A 22,841-nucleotide genomic window follows, 5' to 3' on the forward strand; every position below is an offset into this window, starting at 1 on the left:
ATTTGAAAACTTAAAATACTTGAAAATCAACAAATCGTCAAATGTGAAATATAAAATAAAGAATAAAACAGTTTATAATAAAGAACAAAAATAATTATTTCAAATGACATTGCTTTATCAAAATGCTGAGTTGCCATAAAACAACATTGAAACATATAAATGTTATAAAAAATATGGTGAAAAAAGGTATTTTGTTGCTGCAAATGAGCAATTAGCATAACCAGTTAACCATAAAACCTAAATCAAAAACTGTAGCCTGACTCATTATATGTGCAACATTCTCTGTATAACTTGTAAACTATGTGGTCATTTCACAATGACACATGTGACTCATGTCTCTTTCTCTAAAATTGTAATCTAGCAATATTAGTTATTATTATACTATTATTATTGTTGCTATTATTATTAATATATAAATAAAAATACATTTAAAAATATTATAATTTGTAATACATTTAACTCTTTTACAACAACAAATGCTGAGCCATTAATTATTATACAGAAAACAAATGCACAAACATGCTGAAATGCCAGCAGCTTAATGCTAACTTTAACATTGAAAACGCCATAGACATGCTAACGTGCTACCATCGGCGTTAGCATAAATACATCTATCAACTGTTTCAGAAGACCATAACAGGTCAGTTTAACATAAAAAAGGTAAATATTCCTCACAGACATATGCTCTGTAAGGTTTTAGTGGAGAAAAATGAAGATAAAGCAAAATAAAATGAAATGAAACCAACGAAGCAGCAGCTCGAAGCACTCCTTCATTGGTTCAAGATTCAAAGCAAAGCTCGGTTGATTATATGGAAGAAACAAAACATTTGCGGTAAAACAAAGCTATTTAGCAACTAACTGATGACTAAATTAGTTGACAACTATTTTAATAATCGATTTTTATCGATTAAATCGATTAGTTGTTTCAGCTCTAGCTGACAGTAGCTAATCGGTCTACAAGTTTGACACTTCTATCGCATACACAATACACTTTTGACAGACCAGGAAGTCACCAAAAGCCTGAATCTTCATCTTGATTCAGGACAATTGCAAATCCAGACAGACCGACTCCTCGCTCAGCTTCTCGAGTGATGTAATGAGAGAATCCAATGATTGTTATTACAGTGTCGCCGTTTCGCACGCTTCACGTACGAATCTAAATGACTGGAGACGTGCGTTAATCTGTCCGCTGTGATTTCATACTGTACATCAACGCCTTTAGAATCTCATGTCGACTACTAATCCTCATAATGTGCAATAGGAACATACAGACGCTTTGTAATGACGTGCGGGGACGTCTGGAAAATGAATACAGTGCCTCAACAGTTCAGCTGGAGTCAGCCTTCACCGCTGCCAAGTTCAGAAAGGTTAATGCCACACTAATCAAGAGTTCATCGCCCCTGAATAAAGGGGGTTGCCAAAATGGATCAGGTCGTGCTCAGACTGCGTGTAAGAGCATTCAAATTGAAAATTCAATATTTATGTCTGAGATCATGACCCAGCTATTCCTCAAAACTGCTTTCTTGCCTTTTCCTGACAAAGCCAATTCTCCGCCTCCTCTGCTGCAGTCGGCTGATTTTATACGAGCAGGTCAACATTACATGTGTGTGTTGACGGCGTCTCGAGTCGTCTTGCTCTGTCATCTCTGGACAAACACCCCCCACATTTTGCCTCTCTCCATTTTCCTCTTCCTTGCGAATAAAGCTCTGCCAGAGATAAATTCCGTAATGACACGCGGGGCAGCACGTTAATCATCCTCCGGGCCGTTGTTTTTCGGCTGATATGCTTTTAGGTGATTGCTGGCGATGGCGCACATTGATCAACAGGGAGACAACAACTCTGTTATTTAACTAACAAACACTCGCGCACAAACACTCATCCATTACGTCTACTGTGACTGATCGCTTCTGATTCAACAAAGCAGCTTTGCTCATCAAAACGTTACGCCGCGATAATTCAACAAACGCAAGTTAAGGCTTGCGGCAAACTTTCGGCATCAGTAACGGAGAGCAACAATAGCAAGCTGGATTTGGTGACATAATTACTTCCACAATATTAACTCCTCTGTATTCATTTTTCCTGCCCTCATGGTTTGGCACAAATAGATTCATATGCTACATACGGCGCAGTGCTCAATCAACAGAGCGGTTATTAAAAGTTGTTTACTGGGGGTGGCCTTGTCTCACTTTCGGGGGGGGGGGGGGGGGGGGGGGGGGGGGGGGGGGGGGGGGGGGGGGGGGGGGGGGGGGGGGGGGGGGGGGGGGGGGGGGGGTGGGGGGGGGGGGGGGGGGGGGGGGGGGGGGGGGGGGGGGGGGGGGGGGGGGGGGTGGGGGGGGGAGCCGCCGTGACGTGATGAATGAGTAAAAAAGTACACAATTAATCAAAGGACGCACCCACCTTTTCACTGGAAACTGCAAAGTGGAGCAGTTAATGGGAACATGTTACTGAATTTGTTTAGAATGTTAAAAAAGGAAAGAAACACAGTATGTTGTGAAAAGGATAAACAAAGCAATTACAAACCAAAAATAATGTTTGTCAAATTTTACACGGACGCACCAAATAACGGCACTGAAAGGAATTTTGAAATGAAGCTGCACTTCTCCGAGCTACTCGGCCCCAAATGAGGTTCTGTAATGAGTTTTCTCTCATTACAGAACTTTTGCCCCCCGAGTCAAAAATTTCGAAGACTTCAATACTACATTCCTGTAACGTGTGGTGTTGATATATTAGACGACATTATATTAACAGGTGTTAATATAACCAACACCAACTGTTACCAGGTGAGCTTAAGCGTTCCAATTGAGGAACTCGCTCTATGATTGCAGTTATAGGTTATAATTAATTATTCTTCATATTTTCATGGAGATCTTTCTGAAACAGATAATGAAATCAAAATGAAGATATAAAAAGGTAAAAACGGATCCTGATCATTAACCCTCTTATGCCATGAAAGTCTATCGTAAAAGGCTCTTGGCGAAACCTGATTATACTTCAATTCTAACTTATGAGATACTCATTAAGCATGTTCTGTTCAAAAACAACAAAATGTGACTTTTCTACCAAAGTAGATGGTCCCCTCACATCGTCTGGTCTGCTTGAGGTTTCTTCCTATAGTCAAAAACAACTGAGGGAATTTTTGTTTACCACTGTTGCCAATGTGTTGTGATTTTCTTAAATAAATTGAACTGACTTACGCATGAACAGAGTACAGTTCTACAACATATCATTTTTCCAACCATAATGATACAAGATCCCTGTTTACAGATAGATCTCTGTCAACTCAATTATTTATTCCATCATAGTTATTTGTATCATGTGTTGGAAATAGTCTGTCGAGAGACTATTCAAACTGCACACGATCAAGCTACCACACAGTGCTGACATGGTGTTGCACAGAGTTGGAACAGCTGACTCTTAGATCAACTACTAACCTCAACATGAAAACAACATTCTGCAAGTGGTAACTTAGACATGTTATCAGAGTTGATGTAATTCACTTGTGACTCATGAGAAAGTTTAACCTTCTGGGAGCTGTGGCCAGAATGGTGACAATGGTTTCAGAGGTACTCTGTGGCGACTAAGACCAAGGTTAGCAGTACAGTTGTGCTTGGAAGTTTGCGTTAAGCTTCTGGAATGGCCTTCCCAAAGCCCTGACCTCAACCTTATTGAAAATGTGTGGACAACGCTTAAAAGCTGGGTTCTCGCCAGGAAACCAACCAAACTAAATGAACTCTACAAATTCTACCAAGAAGAGTGGTCAAATATCCAGTCAGAATTATGCCAAAAGCTTGTGGATGGCTCCCAAAAGGATCTGGTTGAGGTGCAGCTTGCTAAGGGAAATTTAACAAAATATTAGTGGAGATGTATGTATATATTTGAACCTTTATGTTTAATTTTGACCCTGTGTGGATTACAGATGATCCAAAACTAATCCAAATTTGTGTACTCCATTCTTGTTTCTTTTTTAAAGTCTATGTATACTGTACAATCATTCCACCCTGGCAAAAGAACAGTTCAAGGACATCAGTAAAAGCTGAAAAGTACCATCACATTCATGTCCATGATGAGTATATGCAAACTTCCGACCACAACTGTAAGTGTTATATAGCCAGGGGTGCACATAACTGGTGCTCAAGGTGCTTGTGCGTGCTAAAAATAAATTATGCATAGTAGAAAACACGAGGGAAGAACATCATAAGGGGAAAGCAATGACAGATTGTAGGAAAAGTGTTTCCCTCTGCTGTGCATCGATGATGTTTAGCACACACGAGCACAATGAGTACCAGTTATGTGCACCCCTGTATATGGCCCTTAGGCCCACTGGTGCTGGTGCGCAACTCCAGATTCCAATGACTGAAGCAGAGCAAAGTCTACAACTCACCCTGGGTGGGACTTTGCCAAAGCCAAAGTCTATTTATAGCTGGGTGGAGTGAAAAAAAATGCAGATGAAGCATCTTGTCGAAGGGCACAGACGGGAAGGGTTCATGACACCACGCTCATGCTGTATGGCTTCAATCCCCCAAAAATATTCAGTAAAAACTAAACAAATGAGCATCATCAAATTCAAGCTTCCAGGCAGCGTGCGAGCAGAAACCCTGTGACCAACATATGTTTGCATATTTCTCACAAAATGAAAATGACTGCCAAACAACGCTAGGCCTTGTCTCTTCACGTGGATTGAAATAGTGCTGACATTTCCCGAACACTCGAGGTCCTCTGCTGTGCCTCTTCCTTTTCCTTATTATCAAGGCAGCCTAACTCAAGGCGCTCGCCACACATTACTGATCTGAAGACAGGCGCTGACATTTACAAAGGTCCACAGGTTTTCACACACCATTAATTTAAAGTGAAACAAAAATCTGGTCACTTTTGTCCCTCCTTCGCCTCGCTCACTTGGTGTGTTTCCTCATCAAAAGTGTCTTCAAACTGAGCTTCAGCTTACAACAAGCTAATAATTTTACATCGGCATTTGGCCTAACAGCACTGATCCTCACTGTGGCGACTATTCCATGGTGTTTACTAATGTAATCACATGGAATGGCCAAATGGAATGGCCATCAGATGGCCAAAATCAAGAGCGTACACTGATGGCCATGAAATCGATGATGACAGCTTAAACTTTGATTAGGTTTTGTTTGGGAGAGCTTGTCCAAAAATCCCCTTTAGTGAAAGACTTTCTTTCCCTTTAGTGCATTTATTTATATATAGTGTTTCTCCATCTGCATCAGATGCTCAAAGCACTTTACAATAATGCCTCACATTCACCTCAATGTGAGGATGCTGCCATACAAGGTGCTCACTGTACACAGGGAGCAACTAGCTGGGAATCGAGCTGGGATTTGAACCGAGGATCTTCTGGTCTCAACTCCAACGCCTTAACCACTTAACTGCCTTAAACATCCATTGGTTAATACATAAATAAATATCCTCAACACATTTAGCAATTCAAGCATTATGGCTACAGTGAGGCAAATAAGTATTTGATCCACTGTAGATTTTGCATATTTTCACAATTTTTTTTATTGTAGGTACACTTCAACTGTGAGAGACAGAATCTATAAAAAAAATCAGAAAAATACCTTGTATGATTATTAAATAATTATTTTGCATTTTACTGCATGAAATAAGTATTTCACCCACTGTCGATTTTGCAAGTTTTCACAATTTTTTTTTGTGTTGGTACACTTCAACTGTGAGAGACAGAATAAAATCAGAAACTCACTTTATGATTTTTAAATAATTATTTTGCATTTTATTGCATGAAATAAGTATTTGATCCACTGTCAATTTCTCACGTTTTCACAATTTTTATCGTAGGTACACTTCAACTGTGAGAGACAGAATCTAAAATCAGAAAATCACATGGAATGATTTTTAAATCATTATTTTGCATTGTATGATTTTTAAATAATTATTCTGCATTTTATTGCATGAAATAAGTATTTGATCAACTGTCGATTTTGCAAGTTTTCACAATTTTTTTTAATCGTAGGTACACTTCAACTGTGAGACAAAAAATCTAATCAGAAAATCACATTGTATCATTTTTAAAATCATTATTTTGCATTTTATTACATGAAATAAGTATTTGATCACCTGCTAACAAGCAAGAATTCTGGCTCTCACAGACTCCAATTCTACACACTGGACCTGGATTAATTACACCTGTTTGAATACTCGATGGCCATATTTTGGTCTTGGGTACAAAGTGGTTTATTTATTGATAAGTTATAAGTGTCTTTATAATAAATTTCTTTTACATCAGTAGTTATTACCACTTTTTGTTAAGCCTCTAACTGCTCTCTACATGCGCTAACACTAGCGGCATGCAGTGACAATACTTCACAACATTTGTGAAAAATAATCAGAAAATTTAACAACGTAGTAACTGTACGACAGAAATTATGAAACTCTTTTTGCATGCAACGCGAGTTTAAGGAGAAAGGTTGACGTTTTGCTTTTATTCGGCATCATATCAAAAAAGGATTCATGACAACATTCGCCGCATCTGTTGCAAGCGACGCTGCACCCCTGCTCACGAACAGAGCACGTGTGTTTGAATGTAAATGTGTATGACGCGCGATGCGTGAGCGTGCATTTTTAAAAGTACAGTCTGAGACCGAGATTAGTTTGTGAGTGTGTGTGTGAGACTCTGAATGACACAGAAAATAAATGGAAAATATGCATTTATGGCTGAGCAAGTGAGTGTGTGTGTGTGTGTATATGCTAGCTTATCCACACCGTTCAGGCCTGCAGTTAGCGCCAGTGTGGTAGCTGAGCTGGAACGGCGGAAGGCAAATTACTTGGGGGATGCTGTACTTCTCCTGTTTTTCATTTAGCAGCTTAACCAATCCAATCCTACAACCAAGAGAGCCGTCGTATCTCTCTTCACTGTGCTTGATAACAACTAATGAATTTCTATCTGCATGCATTTTTAATTAAAACCATTACAGTGAATCATTCTTTATCCCTCTTAGACACTGAGCGTGAAACTCACGCACAGTTTATCACACAACTTCTCGCACAAGGACTAGCTGCACAGTGACCCAAAAGAGCCATTTAACGGATCCGGTCTACAAGACTTTGCTATAAAACTACACTGATAAAAATGTCTGTGAGATGCTCCATGGTGTAGGGCTTGTATGTGCCACATCTTCATAAGAATTGCAAGTAAATGTGGCATTAATCATGCGGTCAGTTTAGGTGATATTTGAACTTGCATAGTGACATCCAATAAATTACTGGAACAATCATATTTTCTAGTATTTTCATCTAACCACCCAGGCAGAAAACTGGTGCATCCAAACATTTCTATATAATTTTTGGATAGACTAAATATTAACCCGTTTATGCCCAGATTTTTTTTTATATAAGTGGAAAAAGTTGCATAAGTACCTTTGAGATTTTTTTATTGTGAGTAGAAAATGACAGTGATACACTTCGGCAACAATTGTTGCCAGTGGGGCAAAACGAGTTAAGGTTATTAATGCTACTTCAAGATAAACCAAACAATTTTTAGTCTTGTTAATTTAGTCAAATTGTACACATATACTTTTAAATTATTTAGCAAAATCAATAAATATGTAGCAGCCTGATAATATATCATAAACCCATATTGCAGAATATATTCAAAAGCATGTTTAAAATGGGCAATTCCAGGCCAAATCCACGCTATCTAGCTGATTTAGCATGGTTAGTCTCTGTACTGACTGGGCTATGCTAGCGAGCTACCGCGATCGCAACTTGACAATAAACAAATTAAGTGACAGAATTATCTGTGTTCATGCTACAGTTTTTTGTTTAATTTTGTTTTAAAGTTTTGTTATAAAGGGACCATGTACAATAAAAACATAAATGTTTCCATTTGATGCATTGTACCAGAGTTAGCTTAAAGCTAATTTACATCTGCAGTCCCTTAGCAAATCACAATTAAAACATAAATAGTTATAAATAGTAATAAATAGTTCAATTAATTCATCCAAATTTAACAATTACATTCATAAAAAGTATGAATCGCCATTTAGCGCTCGTCCGATCTGTGCACAATACTAATTTACAGATCATGTAGCTAAAGTGCAGAGCTGTCAACAATTGCTCATTGAGAAAATACACCATCAGGTGGAGTTTGAATCACAGACACCAATTTACCAATTTATCTTATCGATAACTTAAAATAAATAAATCTCATATGGGATTAATGTTTAATTCGCTGAATTTAATCATTCAGCCCAAAACAGGGACAATGATTTCAGTGTTTGAAAGACTTTCCAATCCAGTAATCGTGCACTACAATGTTGTTCTTCTTTCAGTTGGTCCCAGTTTCTCTGGGACATCAAATTGGATCGTATTCGTATTGGGATTTGGCACATATTTTACACCGGATGTCCTTCCTGAGACAACTCCAGCTATACATGGAGACATGCGCGCAGCTGCCCGGTCTTCCCAGCTTCTGCAATCCGACGGGATCCGTTGTACAGAAAGAAGCGCAGCTACGGGTTGCCTCAAGTACAACATTTGTCCCCCAACAACAACGGGGACAAGTTGATCATCATATTCTACTGATAGGCTAGAAACAGTTTCGGGATTACTGAACTGCTCTTGCGTGGCTGACGTCTTATCTGTCTGGTCCCAATGTTTTGTGCAACGACACTACCTCTGACTTTAGGGGCATGAAGTTCGGGGTTCCGCAGGGATCCGTTCTGGGTCCCCTGCTTTTTTCCTGTACCATGGCACCCCTTGGAACATTTGTGGCGTTTGGGGTTGCTTTTTATTGCTATGCTGATGGACACTCAGTTGCATCCTGTCCACATAAAATCTTTACAGGACTGTCTCGCAGCAGTGAGAAGTTGGATGTCTAACAACTTCTACTTTTGAACTCTGATAAGACTGAAATGATGGTTCTTGGTCCAGCAAGACATCGCATCAATTGATCAGGCTAGCGCTGAGCCTAGGTTCATGTGTTATATATTCATACTGACAAAGTGAGGAACCTTGGGGTAATTTTTGATCCTACGTTGTCCTTTGACCTCCATATTAGGGACACTACGAGGACTACTTTGCTTCATCTAAGAAATATAGCAAAGATTCGTCCCATCCTGTCTATGGCTGATGCTGAGACTCTGATTCGTGCTTTTGTTTCTTCTAGATTGGACTATTGTAATGCTTTGTTTCCTGGTTTACCACAGTCCAGCATCAGGGGTCTTCAACTGGTTCAAAATGCTGCTGCCAGACTTCTGACATGAAGCAGAAGGTTTTATCATATTACGCCTGTTCTGGAATGCCTTCACTGCCTTCCGGTCTCCTTGAGATCGGATTTTAAGGTGTTACTATTGGCCTATAAAATTGTTCACGGACTGGCTCCCCCCTATCTGGCCGGCCTGGTTGAGTCCTATGTGCCGGCTAGGCTCTGCGTCACAGGTGCAGGACTATTGTGTGTCCCGAGGGTGAAGAAAAGGTCGAGGGTTACAGAGCTTTTTATCACCGCGCCCCAGCTCTGTGGAATGATCTGCCTGTGCTGATACGACAGTCAGACTCTGTGGAGACTTTTAAAGGCAGGTTGAAGACACATCTGTTCTCCCTGTTTTATCATTAGTATTTTATATGATTTTGTCTTTTTTTATTTTACTTCTTTTACCTTTTATGGTTAAATTTTTTTTATTGTGTTTTAATCTTATTTCATTTTATTCTGCTTTTAAATGTTTGTGAAGCGCCTTGAGGCGATTACTCGTAATTTGGCGCTATATAAATTAATAAATTATTATATTATTATTATATTATTAATGGATTCCTGGAGTCGCACAGTAACAATGTGAGCAAAAAAAAAAAAAAAAAAAAAAAAAAAAAAAAATACAGTCTGTGAAACCAAAACTGCAAAGTGTTAATGCTGAACTGTGATAACTTACAGGCTAACAGTCTGCTGTACCTCCAGGCCGGTGGAAATGATTAGCAATTCGGTGTAATGAGTAGATTAATGAGCAGAGGTTAGAAACCTTTATTACATCGCTGGAAGCGTACACTTGGATGTGTGAATGTGTGTGAGTGAACATTACAGCACTTCATTAAAAATAGAACTCAGAATTTCCATCTTAGTTCTGTTAAAAAGATTATCATTATACCCGCCAACCAACAGAGGAGGACAGAGGTTATGTCGCCACCCCTTCTTCTGTCTGAGGACACTGTAAGTGCCTGCCTGTTCAACTTTGAAGTATTAACAGAAATTTGGTGGTAATTATCTACTTTGCACCTTACCTGAAAATCCCTCTCCTCTAGAATCTCTTTCCTCCACCGCACGAGGAAGGCCGCGCAGACATAGAGATGAAAATGGGAGAAACCCTCTGGTTCAGCCTGGACAGAAAGTTGGGAAAAAAAAAAAAAGATGACTTACCGGCAAGTTTCACATTTTATAGATTTAATTTAAACTAGGACTGCAAGCAGTCATATACGGACCCTCGTCCGCGCAAACCGCCTACCAGGGGCAGTGTGTTCCCTTGTGCACCAGATGTGAACATGTGCGTACAGGGGCAACCACTCATCCACAGTTCAAATTTCAAGCAAATCACACAGTGCATGAAGGAGTTATGACATGTTTATGGTTAATCCACTAGGGGGTACTCAGTGTACAAACAGAGGGGCCAGGTGTGTTGAGGGGCCAACCGTCATCATACATGTGAAGTTTCAAGTCAATCAGGCAAAGCATGAAGGAGTTATCATGACTTGATGTTCCATGGCGAAGGGTCAAAATGGCAGCACCATAGCGGCCACACCCTTCAACATAGAGAAAAGCTTTCGAAAACTTATGGTTAGTATCATCTCTGGATGCTGTTAAAGAAATTTGAAGTGCATTGGACAAAATCCCTAGGAGGAGTTTGTTCAAATACAACGTGTGGAAATCATGGCAAAATGACAAGAAAATTCAAAATGGCTGACTTCTTGTTTGGAGTAGACAATGGTGCAAGAGACTTTTTTGTACGTCTATGCAAGTCATACATGTGTACCAATTTTCATCTCCCTACTACAAAAAAACCCCTATGGGGAGGGGTTTTTTGAAAGTTTCAAATCAAATCAAATCAATTTTATTTATATAGCGCCAAATCACAACAAACAGTTGCCCCAAGGCGCTTTATATTGTAAGGTAAGGCCATACAATAATTACGGAAAAACCCCAACGGTCAAAATGACCCCCTGTGAGCAAGCACTTGGCGACAGTGGAAAGGAAAAACTCCCCTTTAACAGGAAGAAACCTCCAGCAGAACCAGGCGCAGGGAGGGGCAGTCTTCTGCTGGGACTGGTTGGGGTTGAGGGAGAGAACCAGGAAAAAGACATGCTGTGGAGGGGAGCAGAGATCAATCACTAATGATTAAATGCAGAGTGGTGCAAAAAGAGAAAGAAACACTCAGTGCATCATGGGAACCCCCCAGCAGTCTAAGTCTATAGCAGCATAACTAAGGGATGGTTCAGGGTCACCTGATCCAGCCCTAACTATAAGCTTTAGCAAAAAGGAAAGTTTTAAGCCTAATCTTAAAAGTAGAGAGGGTGTCTGTCTCCCTGATCTGAATTGGGAGCTGGTTCCACAGGAGAGGAGCCTGAAAGCTGAAGGCTCTGCCTCCCATTCTACTCTTACAAACCCTAGGAACTACAAGTAAGCCTGCAGTCTGAGAGCAAAGCGCTCTATTGGGGTGATATGGTACTATGAGGTCCCTAAGATAAGATGGGACCTGATTATTCAAAACCTTATAAGTAAGAAGAAGAATTTTAAATTCTATTCTAGAATTAACAGGAAGCCAATGAAGAGAGGCCTATATGGGTGAGATATGCTCTCTCCTTCTAGTCCCCGTCAGTACTCTAGCTGCAGCATTTTGAATTAACTGAAGGCTTTTCAGGGAACTTTTAGGACAACCTGATAATAATGAATTACAATAGTCCACCCTAGAGGAAATAAATGCATGAATTAGTTTTTCAGCATCACTCTGAGACAAGACCTTTCTAATTTTAGAGATATTGCGCAAATGCAATATAATAAATATTTGTTTAATATGCGCATTGAATGACATATCCTGATCAAAAATGACTCCAAGACTTCTCACAGTATTACTAGAGGTCAGGGTAATGCCATCCAGAGTAAGGATCTGGTTAGACACCATGTTTCTAAGATTTGTGGGGCCAAGTACAATAACTTCAGTTTTATCTGAGTTTAAAAGCAGGAAATTAGAGGTCATCCATGTCTTCATGTCTGTAAGACAATCCTGCAGTTTAGCTAATTGGTGTGTGTCCTCTGGCTTCATGGATAGATAAAGCTGGGAATCATCTGCGTAACAATGAAAATTTAAGCAATGCTGTCTAATAATACTGCCTAAGGGAAACATGTATAAAGTGAATAAAATTGGTCCTAGTACAGAACCTTGTGGAACTGATTGGAGCATTTTTAAATTTTGAGCCTTGTGTAATTCTTAAATTGATCCCTATCTGACCGCCTATTGAAAATTCAAGTGGACACTCTGCTTTTCCAAAAGAGTAATGTCTAAAGAGGATTTGTTCCAAATTCAGTCCTTGTTTCACCATTTCAAGGATTCCTTTATAAATATTCTCTTATCTGCTGCACGATATACCCTCTCCCCCATTGAGCCACCAAAATCTGCAATTCAATACCTCCTTTTACAGGTTAGAATTCATGAATACCTAAATTTATGCCGTTGACAGATATAAATCTAATGTGAAATTACACCGTACAAAAAAAAAAGGATTATCTTCTATTATCAATATGCTGACCTGACAAGTTAACCTCTGAGGAGAAATGTTCTTGGACACAGTAGACTCGATAAAGACCTCAAGTAATTTTTTGTTATCTCGTCACTTGGCGTGTGTCTCCGTGAAAGGTCAGCACATTACATTATGAGTACTTGTTGGCAACACAGTGGCATATCTGTGCCTCTCCTAGCTGCACAGCCTATATGAGTCTAATTTGAAAAGGATTACTTGAATAGCCTTTGGAAAAATCAGATGGACAAATTTAAGTATTTTTTTGTTTTGTTAAATTAGGAAAAACTAGGTAAAAATTTTTCAAAAACAGACAAAATTACATAAAACTTTGCACTGCAGCTCTCCTGGTGGCATAGATTATAACAACCAAATTTGAGAAAAATCCCCTCAACGGTTTTTGCAATATCTTTGGTGTAAGAACTGAAAAGCTAAAAACCTACTCAAAAAATTCAACAGTGCGACAAACGTTTGCCTTTTAACAGGAATGTAATGGCACACAGTGTGTTTTCACTGCCTTTCGCCTTGAAGATTAATAACTCAACTTTAAAGCATCAAATATAAGAACACCTCTTTAAATTGCAGTCATTTGTGTCTTAGGTGCAGTTTTAACCCTGCAGGAATGAAAACTGACACTGCTGTGATAATTGAAATTCCCCGCACGAAGGGAAGAAAAAGACAAAAAAATGCATCAAGAGTAAAGATGCATTAAAACAGAGATACAGTATGAAAATATTTCTCACTGTGTCATTTAGGTTTCTTCATACTTTACCTCCCGCATATTTAAATCTATCAGAATTTCACAACAAAGAGTACTTACTGATGTGTCAGCGAGAGGTTGGGAGAGGGGGGAAAAGGGAACGCGAGCAACAAAGTGAGAGCGGCGAGGAGAACAGCGGTGTTTGTGAACAGCTAAGTGTGGCGTGATGTGAGTTGTAAACTGGCAGGTGATTGGCTTGTCGGTGTAACCTTCCAGCTTGAATCCAAACAAGCTGTGTGAATACGAGGGCGCATATGACTGGAATACAGGATTACATGTCGCTAAAGACGTGACACTTTTAATTTGCTTCCTTTTAATCCACACTTACTGGAGCATACATGACTTATTTTATATTTGGCAGTGTCAAAGTTAAAACGTCACACAGAATGTCTTCAACTGGTAATATAATGCAATGCTAAAATACCCTCAGCTGTATGAGCATTGTCTTCTTTATAATTCCCAGTTGTTTAATTGGTATCCCAGTGCAAAGTCGTTTTTATACATTATATTATACATTTATTGTTATTTACATTAATTATTACTCACAATTTGTACATGTTCAATAAATCCCCTCTATCAATCAATCATAAACAATATTTACGTTTATGAGCTTTTGACAACCGCAGAAGTTAGCTTTGAGTTAGCGGAAGTTAGCGTGCAAGCTGACGTCCGCTAAATGTCTTGTAAATCACTCCAGAGGTGTTATCAAGTTCCAAAAACAGCGTTTTCAGTTTTAAAAGTGTTTATTTCTTGCTAGCTTTTACATAATATACGACAAAGAGGTTATATTTACACACAAATGAAAGAGTGTGCAGCTAGGTACCAGCCTGTGATGTCACCATGCTAACGTCTGCTAGTCTCCTAAATCACACCAGATGTGTTATTCTGTTCCAAAAACAGCCTTTTCTATAATTGTTATATAATGTTCTATAAACACAAAAATTAAGCATTTTTAAGAGAGACCAGCCACTGACGCCACGGTGCCGCACTACTCTGGCTGGCTGTCACCTCTGCCACTCAAAACAAAAAAAATGGAACAGATTGAAACAGAATGTGACTTTTTAACCACTTAAAATAACTCATAAAATAGGTCAAGGTTAGCCATCTTTGAACTTGTCCAAGGTCTGTGTCCCAAGAATGTTCTCTGTGAATTTGAAGACTCTGGCCATAATAGGACTGGAGTTATGCTGAGCACAGATGGACAGACAGACAGTCTTCGCAATACCCAATGGCCACATTCAATGGAATCGGGTAAATGTGACTAAAGCTCTTAAATGCTAATTAAAAATTAGACATATTTTTCAAAGGCTCCAAAGAGAATGTTTGTTTTGGTCCATTCAGCTACATTTTAGATCTAAATCTTTGTGGAGACCACGTTTATCTCAGGTATCTGCGTCCGCTTCATTAGGCGTTTAATGAGCAGCTGTATAGGTTTACACTTCTTCTGCTCGGGCTCATTCCTCCTTCTCACGACACTCGCTTCTGTCCCATTTATCCACTGCTGCTTCCACTCCAGGCTTTGTCATCATTGTGATTTTGCAAAATAAAATTTGTCACGGGAGTCAAGGTGACTCTGTCAAACTTGTCTCTTCCTCTCGCCTCCTCTGCCTTTATGTTTGGACCGCCTCCCTCCTTGTGTCCTGGCAGCCGTACTGGCTGAGACAGGCGAGGTTCTGGCTGACAAGCAATGCTGATCAAAGCGGGGCGTGAAGTATAAGAGGCTGCAGGAACGGGGGGCAGAGTACGAGGAGAGACGGGGTAAGTGAGGGTGAGACAAAATGAAAAGGAGACGCGTGAGGACAGGGGGTTGGAGAGAAAACATCACCGCAATGTCGCAGCGTTTTTTTTTATTTGCTGTGTTAGCTTTCTAATGTCTCATCTGTCCACCACAAACCGGCCTGACGTCGGACTAATTCGATACTCTGATGAACGGACCCCAGACAAGGTCAGAAGGTGACTGTAGCCCGGAGCGGCCGACAGATTTCACATCATGGAATAACTCCAGAGATGATGACAAATATAATCAGATTTGGTCATTTTCGTTCATTCCTACAAATGAGACAATTCCGGAGATATGTGCGACGAGATACTCACTAATGAACAAGAGCAATCAGATTTCTGGCGTCCGCCAAGAGTTGATGAGGAATCAGAATAAAAGATATGTAATTCACATTGTGACCCAGACTTTACCTGGATCCAGATTCTACAGCATAATGTAATAATTGCGTACTGATCCAGAATAACTGACTGATCAAGATGTTGCAATCTGATATGAAATTCACAAACTGAAACAAAATAGTGGGTTTCTGATCTTAGATTTACTTCGTGATGTCGTATCCATGAAGTAGTTTACAGAGTGAAATCCTAATCCAGAATCCGGATCCGGATCACCTCCAAAATCTAATGGAGTCTTCCATGGCCTAATATGTATCTGTGGTGAAAATTTCATAAAAATCCGTGCAGTAGTTTTGATGTAATCTTGCTAACAGACAGACAAATAAACGCCAATGATTTTACTACGTCCTTGGCGGACGTAATAAATGCAAGGTGTACTTCATAATGAAGTTCGGTCAGAGAGGAGCAAAAACCAGGTGCATATGGCTCGGACAGAAAAATGTAAATTCCATTTGTGAGTGTGTGTGCAGCTGTGGTCTGCAGTCAGTTTAAGTGTGTGTGTCTATAGGGGCCGGCCTTCTTGTTTGGCTTGACAACAATGGGCAGTTAATACTACAAAGAGGAAACAGACAGGTACAAATGGAGGTCTTTCATCTGTGGTCACACCAGTCTTTTGCGAGACAACACCTTCTAATACAGGGCCGTCAAACAGTGACACTTTGTCATGTTCCCCTTTGCGTCACTATATGCAAGTGGAAGGTGCCCTTTGTTGTCGGCACAGCAACACACAGGGAATTAGCTTTTCTGGCAGAGTGAATAACATATGGTACTAGCATTTTGGTTATTTTGGGGTGACAGTCTTGGTTTAAGGTTTAGTGTCATTTAGAATGCAGTTTAATACAAGCATGATTCTCTGCACAAAAATTTGGTGACATTTGTTGCACCATATTAATCCAAAAAAGAAATCTTGTTTTGCCTATGTAACATCCCATAGTTGTGTCTGCCACCTGCTGGATGATTAGTTAAGGCTGGATTGATGATGTATTAAGATTAGATGTGGTCATCAGTGGGTGATATAAGCCTTTCTGCGCAGAAAAGTACTAAATCCGGAAAGTCGACAGTTACTTTATGATTGTTTCAGTGGTTATATTCCAAAATTCAAATAATATTATCGTAACTCCACACAAACATGCAGAAAAGATTGTTGCATGAATTTAGCAGGAAAAAAGGAAATAAAATAGTAATTTGGGTATGCAGTGAATAGGGTCCGAGAGAGAGAGAGCGCGAGAGAGCGTTTCTGCACAGAAGAAAAATCAAATAATACTATTGTAACGCCACACAAACATGCAGAAAAGATTTTGTATGAATTTAGCAGGAAAAAAAGGAAAGAAAATAGTAATTTGGGTATGCAGTGAATAGGGTCCGAGAGAGAGAGAGCGCGAGAGAGCGTTTCTGCACAGAAGAAAAATCAAATAATACTATTGTAACGCCACACAAACATGCAGAAAAGATTTTGTATGAATTTAGCAGGAAAAAAGGAAAGAAAATAGTCATTTGGGTACGCAGTGAATGGGGTCAGTGAGAGAGAGAGAGTGAGTTTCTGCACAGAACAAAAAAAACAAAACAAAACAAATAATACTATTGTAACTCCACACAAACATGCAGAAAAGATTTTTTATGAATCTAGCAGGAAAAAAAGGAAAGAAAATAGTCATTTGGGTACGCAGTGAATAGGGTCCATGAGAGAGAGAGAGAGAGAGAGAGAGAGAGAGAGAGTTTCTGCACAGAAATGTACTGAATCAGAGAAATGTACAGTTATTTCCTGATTGTTTAACAGCAGTTATAAAACTCAAAAGCTTTTGTATGAATGTAGGCACAGCAGACATTTCTTGAGCTTGATTGTTCACTTCTTTCATTATCAAAGCCATTGTCTAGTGGCCGCCAAGGCCACCGCTGGTTATACAAGTAATCATGCGTAAAAACTCATTCAATCACCACTGACAATACCTTAAAGAAAATCCTACAACAAGCTGAAAATACATTTCTTTAATGGCTCACTTTATGCAAAGTCTTTGTAACTGGAAGTTTATATTTCAAGAAAAAGAAAGATATGCCCATACTGGTGAATGGTTTAGTTCTGTGTCTCAGTCTGTGATTGGATGAATGCATGTTTACGTACATTCTGCAATCTCATGTTCATGCTTTTCTGGAGTGAATTTACTTGTAATCAATAAATAAAATGAGTTTGGTGAGAACATCAGACAGCTAGGGTTTCATTTGTTTAGTCTGTGATCTTATCTAAACCTTTCCTAAACATCTAACTCTTGTCGCTAGAAAGCGTGAGTTTTGACATCAGGAGGCGACGCATTTGATTACATCTTACCCACGAGTTTTAAACATAGTGTGATCACCAACAAAGCTAATCAGCACCCTGCTTGGTAAATTCAACCACCCATATGGAAAAGGGGCATGTTTCAGAAGCTGAAAATGTCACAGTATTACTTTAACAGCCATGCTAATGCTGCCATACTGAGCTACTTGCTAATTTCATGCTCCACGCAACAGGGATAATTTGGTCCCTGTCTGTCTGTCTGTCTGCCTGATTGTTGGGGAGTAGGTGTCTACATGGGATTCACCCGAAACCACTCCATTGCTCTCTCTCCTCCTCTGTCTTTTCTTTTTTGGCAACACAGTTGTGACAAAAAGAAATAATAATATTTAAGAGAAAATGAGGGAGGAACACAAGTATATAAAGATGAAAAGTGTGATAGAAAGAGGTGCCGATGCAAACAAACAAACAAAAAAAAATAAAATAATGCAGTCTTGTGCTGGAACAGACTACTGAACAGATGGCCACACCACAGAGAGAAGCCCACAGTGGAGACATTACAACATTTGGGTTAAAGTCTCCACTGGAAAACCCACAGGCTCACAGGCAAAGGCCAAGGTCTTTCTGTGTATTCCAACCATTAGTGAAACACGAAGTCTGCATCCTCTACGAAGACATGCTTTCCATTTTGTGTCAAGTCACAGCCATCTGTCAAAAAGCATCATTAATCTAGACTAGAGCGCGATTTAAACGTTCAGGATCTTATCGTATGTGGTGTGGAGGGAGTCTAACTTCACATTCTTGTTTACATGGCATGAAATCTGACTGCAAGTTAGGGTTCAGGGTAAAAAGGGGTTTAGTCACGGGCGTGTTTTGGGCAAAACACAAAATAAACCCATCAGAGTGTCAGCTGGTGCGCACCAGGCACACAGCACACTGCTATTTAGGAAGCAGATCCAAGAGAGAGGTTTTCTGGCGAGTCAACAGATCTGTGCCAACCTGTCAGAGCACACCAGCGAACAGTGGCCAACAGACATCCATGAGATGAAGTTTTGTATTTTTCTATTTGTGTTAACTTTTGACATATACGTATATGTTGTCATTTTGGCTGCTCCCATTTGTTTGGGGTCGCCACAGCGGATACGGCCAGATCCGCACTGGTATTTGGCACAGGTTTTACACCGGATGCCCTTCCTGATGCAACTCCAATTTCACCCAGAGGAATACACACAGAGCCGCTACTGTTTTCTGAAGAGGTCTCACATCCAAGTACTAACTAGCCGCACTGCTTTGCTTCTGAAATCTGACATGTATATAATAGTTCAGATTCAAATTTCAAATTTATTAATTTATATAGTGCCAATTCATGATGGGGTCACCTCAAGGCACTTCACACAACTTGAAAAACTAGAACTAGAACAACTAGAACAAAATGAAGTAAAAGATTAAGAAACACAATAAAAGAATAAAAACACAAGTTAAAAAAAAAAACTATAAAAAAAACACACAATAACATAAAATACTAACAATGAAACAAGGAAAAATGTTCAAATCTAAGTTTTATTGCGTACAAAAGTAATACAAGCAGTAGGTGCATCTTGAGCCTTCTTACGTACTTCTGAATACAGTGCTGTTTAAATACAGAAAATAAGGCGAGCTTCACGTTAGACTAGGTTTTCGGTGGTCCATCAATATGAATGTACCTGCACTGCGTGTGTGACCACGCCTCATTTTAAGAACACATCCATGAGTGTACAGGTGAAGCTTGCTAATCCTATGACTTGAGCACTAGCGTTGAAAATCACTACCAACGATACCGTCAAGTAGGGGTGCCGCAAAAAAAATCGATTCACGTCCAAATCGCGATACTTATTTATTACGATTCTGAATCGATCCAAAATGCCCAAGAATCGATTTTTAAAAAGCATTTTTTTTAAAACATTTTCTTGCTTACTCGCTGCGTGTACTGTTTGTCAGGTAACGGCTTCCGTACTACAGCGTCCCCGCGGGGGGAGGGTCCGGCGTGCTTCAAACATTCGTGAGCTGTAGCTTAGCATGGCGGACGAAGAGCTAATTCAGCCAGCACTGTCTTTGCTGAAGGCAAATGTATGGGCGCATTTTGGATTTTATTATTTGCTGCGTAAGAAGGAGCTTGACATGACTTAACGCATGCAGTGTGCAAAAAGCTGCAAAATGAAAGTCAACTACTTCGGAAACACTTCAAATCCACAAGCCCACATGCGACGCCATCACCCGGAGCTAAAAGAGGGGAGCAGCGTTATCTGCCTACTACTGACCAGCGCTTCGCTAAACTGCCAGCCAACTCTGAACGAGCAAAGCAGATAAGTCAATTTACATCTAGAATCACTTGATTAACCTTGTAAAGCCGCATTTTCTTAAACATAAACATTTTTTAAGTAATATAACTATTTGTCAGAACTCCTTGAATCGAAAATCGATTCTGAATCGAATCGTCACCCCAAGAATCGGAATCGAATTGAATCGTGAGTTGTTGTACGATTCACATCCCTACTGTCAAGTAACGAGTAACTTTAACAAGTAAGAGAATCTCAAACGAACAACTGAATATACAAATTAAAGAAATTAATGTGATGCAACTAAATCCTTCAGCAGCAAGCTGCCTTTTATCACTGAGGTTAAAGATCGAAACGAGTCCAACTGCAAGTACAAATCTTGCTCGAAACTGTAGACAGTGTGCGATAGGTTTGTCTGTACAACTTTATCAAATCTTTGAGGTGACAGATCCTGAAACTATTTTCGTCCAACAATATGAAGAAATACCTTGAGTTCATGGTGTGAAGTGACTTTCTGAAACACCAATTTGAGGGTGAAAGTAAGTTAGTAAAGTGCAAGGTGGAGACAAGGAGGCAAAGAACAACAACTATGGCGTGACCTGAGAAAGGTAAAGAATAGATGTGCCAACCTAATTGCCCTGAAAATATAGTCTTTAAAAGGACAACAGGATAAATCTTTAAAAGGATGAGAGAAGAAAGCAGAATAGAACCGACAAAGACAGCTTTGTGCTTTGCTGTCATGCTTGATCAAAGTTTCATGAGTGGAAATGGTAAAATTCCCCTGCAAGGGTAGAAGTGGAGGTGAGGGACTGTGCCACAGCCTTCCAAAGGGTGGACATAATTTTTGCACATTTTGTGTGTGCATGTACCTGCGCTTGCATTGGGGCTACAATCCAAACAACATTGTAAAACATCAAACATTTAGAGCAGGGGTAGGCAACCTGTTCCAGAAAGAGCCATGAGGGTGCAGGTTTTCTTTGCAGCCACTGACTCCACCAGGTGATTTCACTGATTAATATCACTTTGAGCAGATGGAATCAGTTAATCAGTGAAATCACCTGGTGGAGTCAGTGGCTGCAAAGAAAACCTGCACCCTCATGGCTCTTTCTGGAACAGGTTGCCTACCCCTGATTTAGAGGTTGGATTACAAATACAAAGTGTACTCGGGTTGCTGCCGAGTCCCAAAAAGCAACACCACCATTTAATTTTTTAATTTGTTGTTTCTTTCGAAGATGCTAATTTGAGATGGACGGCGCATGCTACATATGCGTTTCTTACATACTGCATGTATTTCCTTGAAACACACTTTTATCCAAAATTTTTATTCACATTTTGTGGTTCTGACCTTTTCTGTAAACATGACGAGGTATTTCACGTACATTATCTGACAACAGTTTACTTTGGTTCCCAGTTTTGACAGTAAACACAATACACACGTCAGTTTACCACAAGAGGACGGAGGTACGATCTTGTGCAAAAACGTGGACACAAGAAGGACACCAGCAGGTGAAAAGCACCGACTGGAAGTTCTGCCAGAAAGTGGAAAAGTCTGAAATCAAGTGTTAAGAAAGTAAAGAAAATGTTTGAATTCTAGAAGAATAAAACTTTGCTGTATACTGAAGACGGAGCTGAAGCTGGACAAATATTCAGATTTCGCTGATAAGTTAATGGATGTGTCAGTGCATGAACATATCTGAGCATTCAGGCTTTTAACTTAATAATTGATTTTTTTTGTAGTAGTTTTTAACGGGCTAATGAATAACAGTTATGCCATCCTCTTATTTGTATAAATTGTACGAGACTAGCTCAGCAAGAAAATGGTACTTGCACAAACAATCAAGGTAATGAAAGTGGCCAGACTTTTATTTACCGATATCGACTTCATGGTGAAGTAATTGAACAACCCCCCAAAAATTACATTGCTTAAAAAATGGCTCCTCCAGTGTTCCCGCGGTCACAAACTGGTTGTATTATACGTTTAACCAATCTGGCAAGCACAAAACGATTACAAAATGCAGACCACCAACATGTTTGTTGTCTTGTCTTTTACACAAACAAATACAATACGTATCAACATCTGTCTACACCATAGAGTTACATATATGAATGAGCGTTACGTTAGCGGTATAGGGAGTCCAGCACTCCAGCTTTCATATATGTAACTCTACACACAATTATTACCAAATCTGGTATGTAGGAGTTTAACAGCCCTGTAGATTTTGGGATCAGATGGTCAAAGCTCATTGGAAGTATGTTTTACTAACAACATTTGTGCATGTGATAATTACTGCTCTACATGACAGACTGTGAGAAAACATGATGTATATACTGAATTTTTGTTCAGTTTGGGATCAATATTAAATAATTCAGACAAACTCACTCTCAGTTCTTGCCCAGTAATGGCTGTATTCTTTTGGATTTCTGACTGTACCAGCAGCAGCAGCTGGCAAAAGAGACAGACATACAAAGGCGCAGGGTTTTTTAAGAACCTCTACTTTCACGCAGGCTTTTTTTTTTATGTTTCAGAATAGAATGACAGTTCAGCCCCCCCCCCAAATCAAGTACAGGT

The 22,841-nt window shown here is 39.7% G+C and overlaps 1 protein-coding gene across 2 annotated transcripts in view; it reads right to left on the reverse strand.

Moving 5' to 3' along the window:
- tbc1d22a (TBC1 domain family, member 22a) overlaps positions 1 to 22,841 on the reverse strand; it is a 234,183-nt gene that overhangs the window by 12,127 nt on the left and 199,215 nt on the right. For both annotated transcript variants that reach the window (XM_034162984.1, XM_034162985.1), the window contains exon 13: positions 10,249 to 10,344. In XM_034162984.1, coding sequence (XP_034018875.1) covers positions 10,249 to 10,344 — 96 coding nt within the window. The remainder of the gene's footprint in view (positions 1 to 10,248; positions 10,345 to 22,841) is intronic.

The sequence above is a fragment of the Thalassophryne amazonica genome, chromosome 22, assembly GCF_902500255.1.
Source record: "Thalassophryne amazonica chromosome 22, fThaAma1.1, whole genome shotgun sequence".
Taxonomy (NCBI): Eukaryota; Metazoa; Chordata; class Actinopteri; order Batrachoidiformes; family Batrachoididae; genus Thalassophryne; species Thalassophryne amazonica.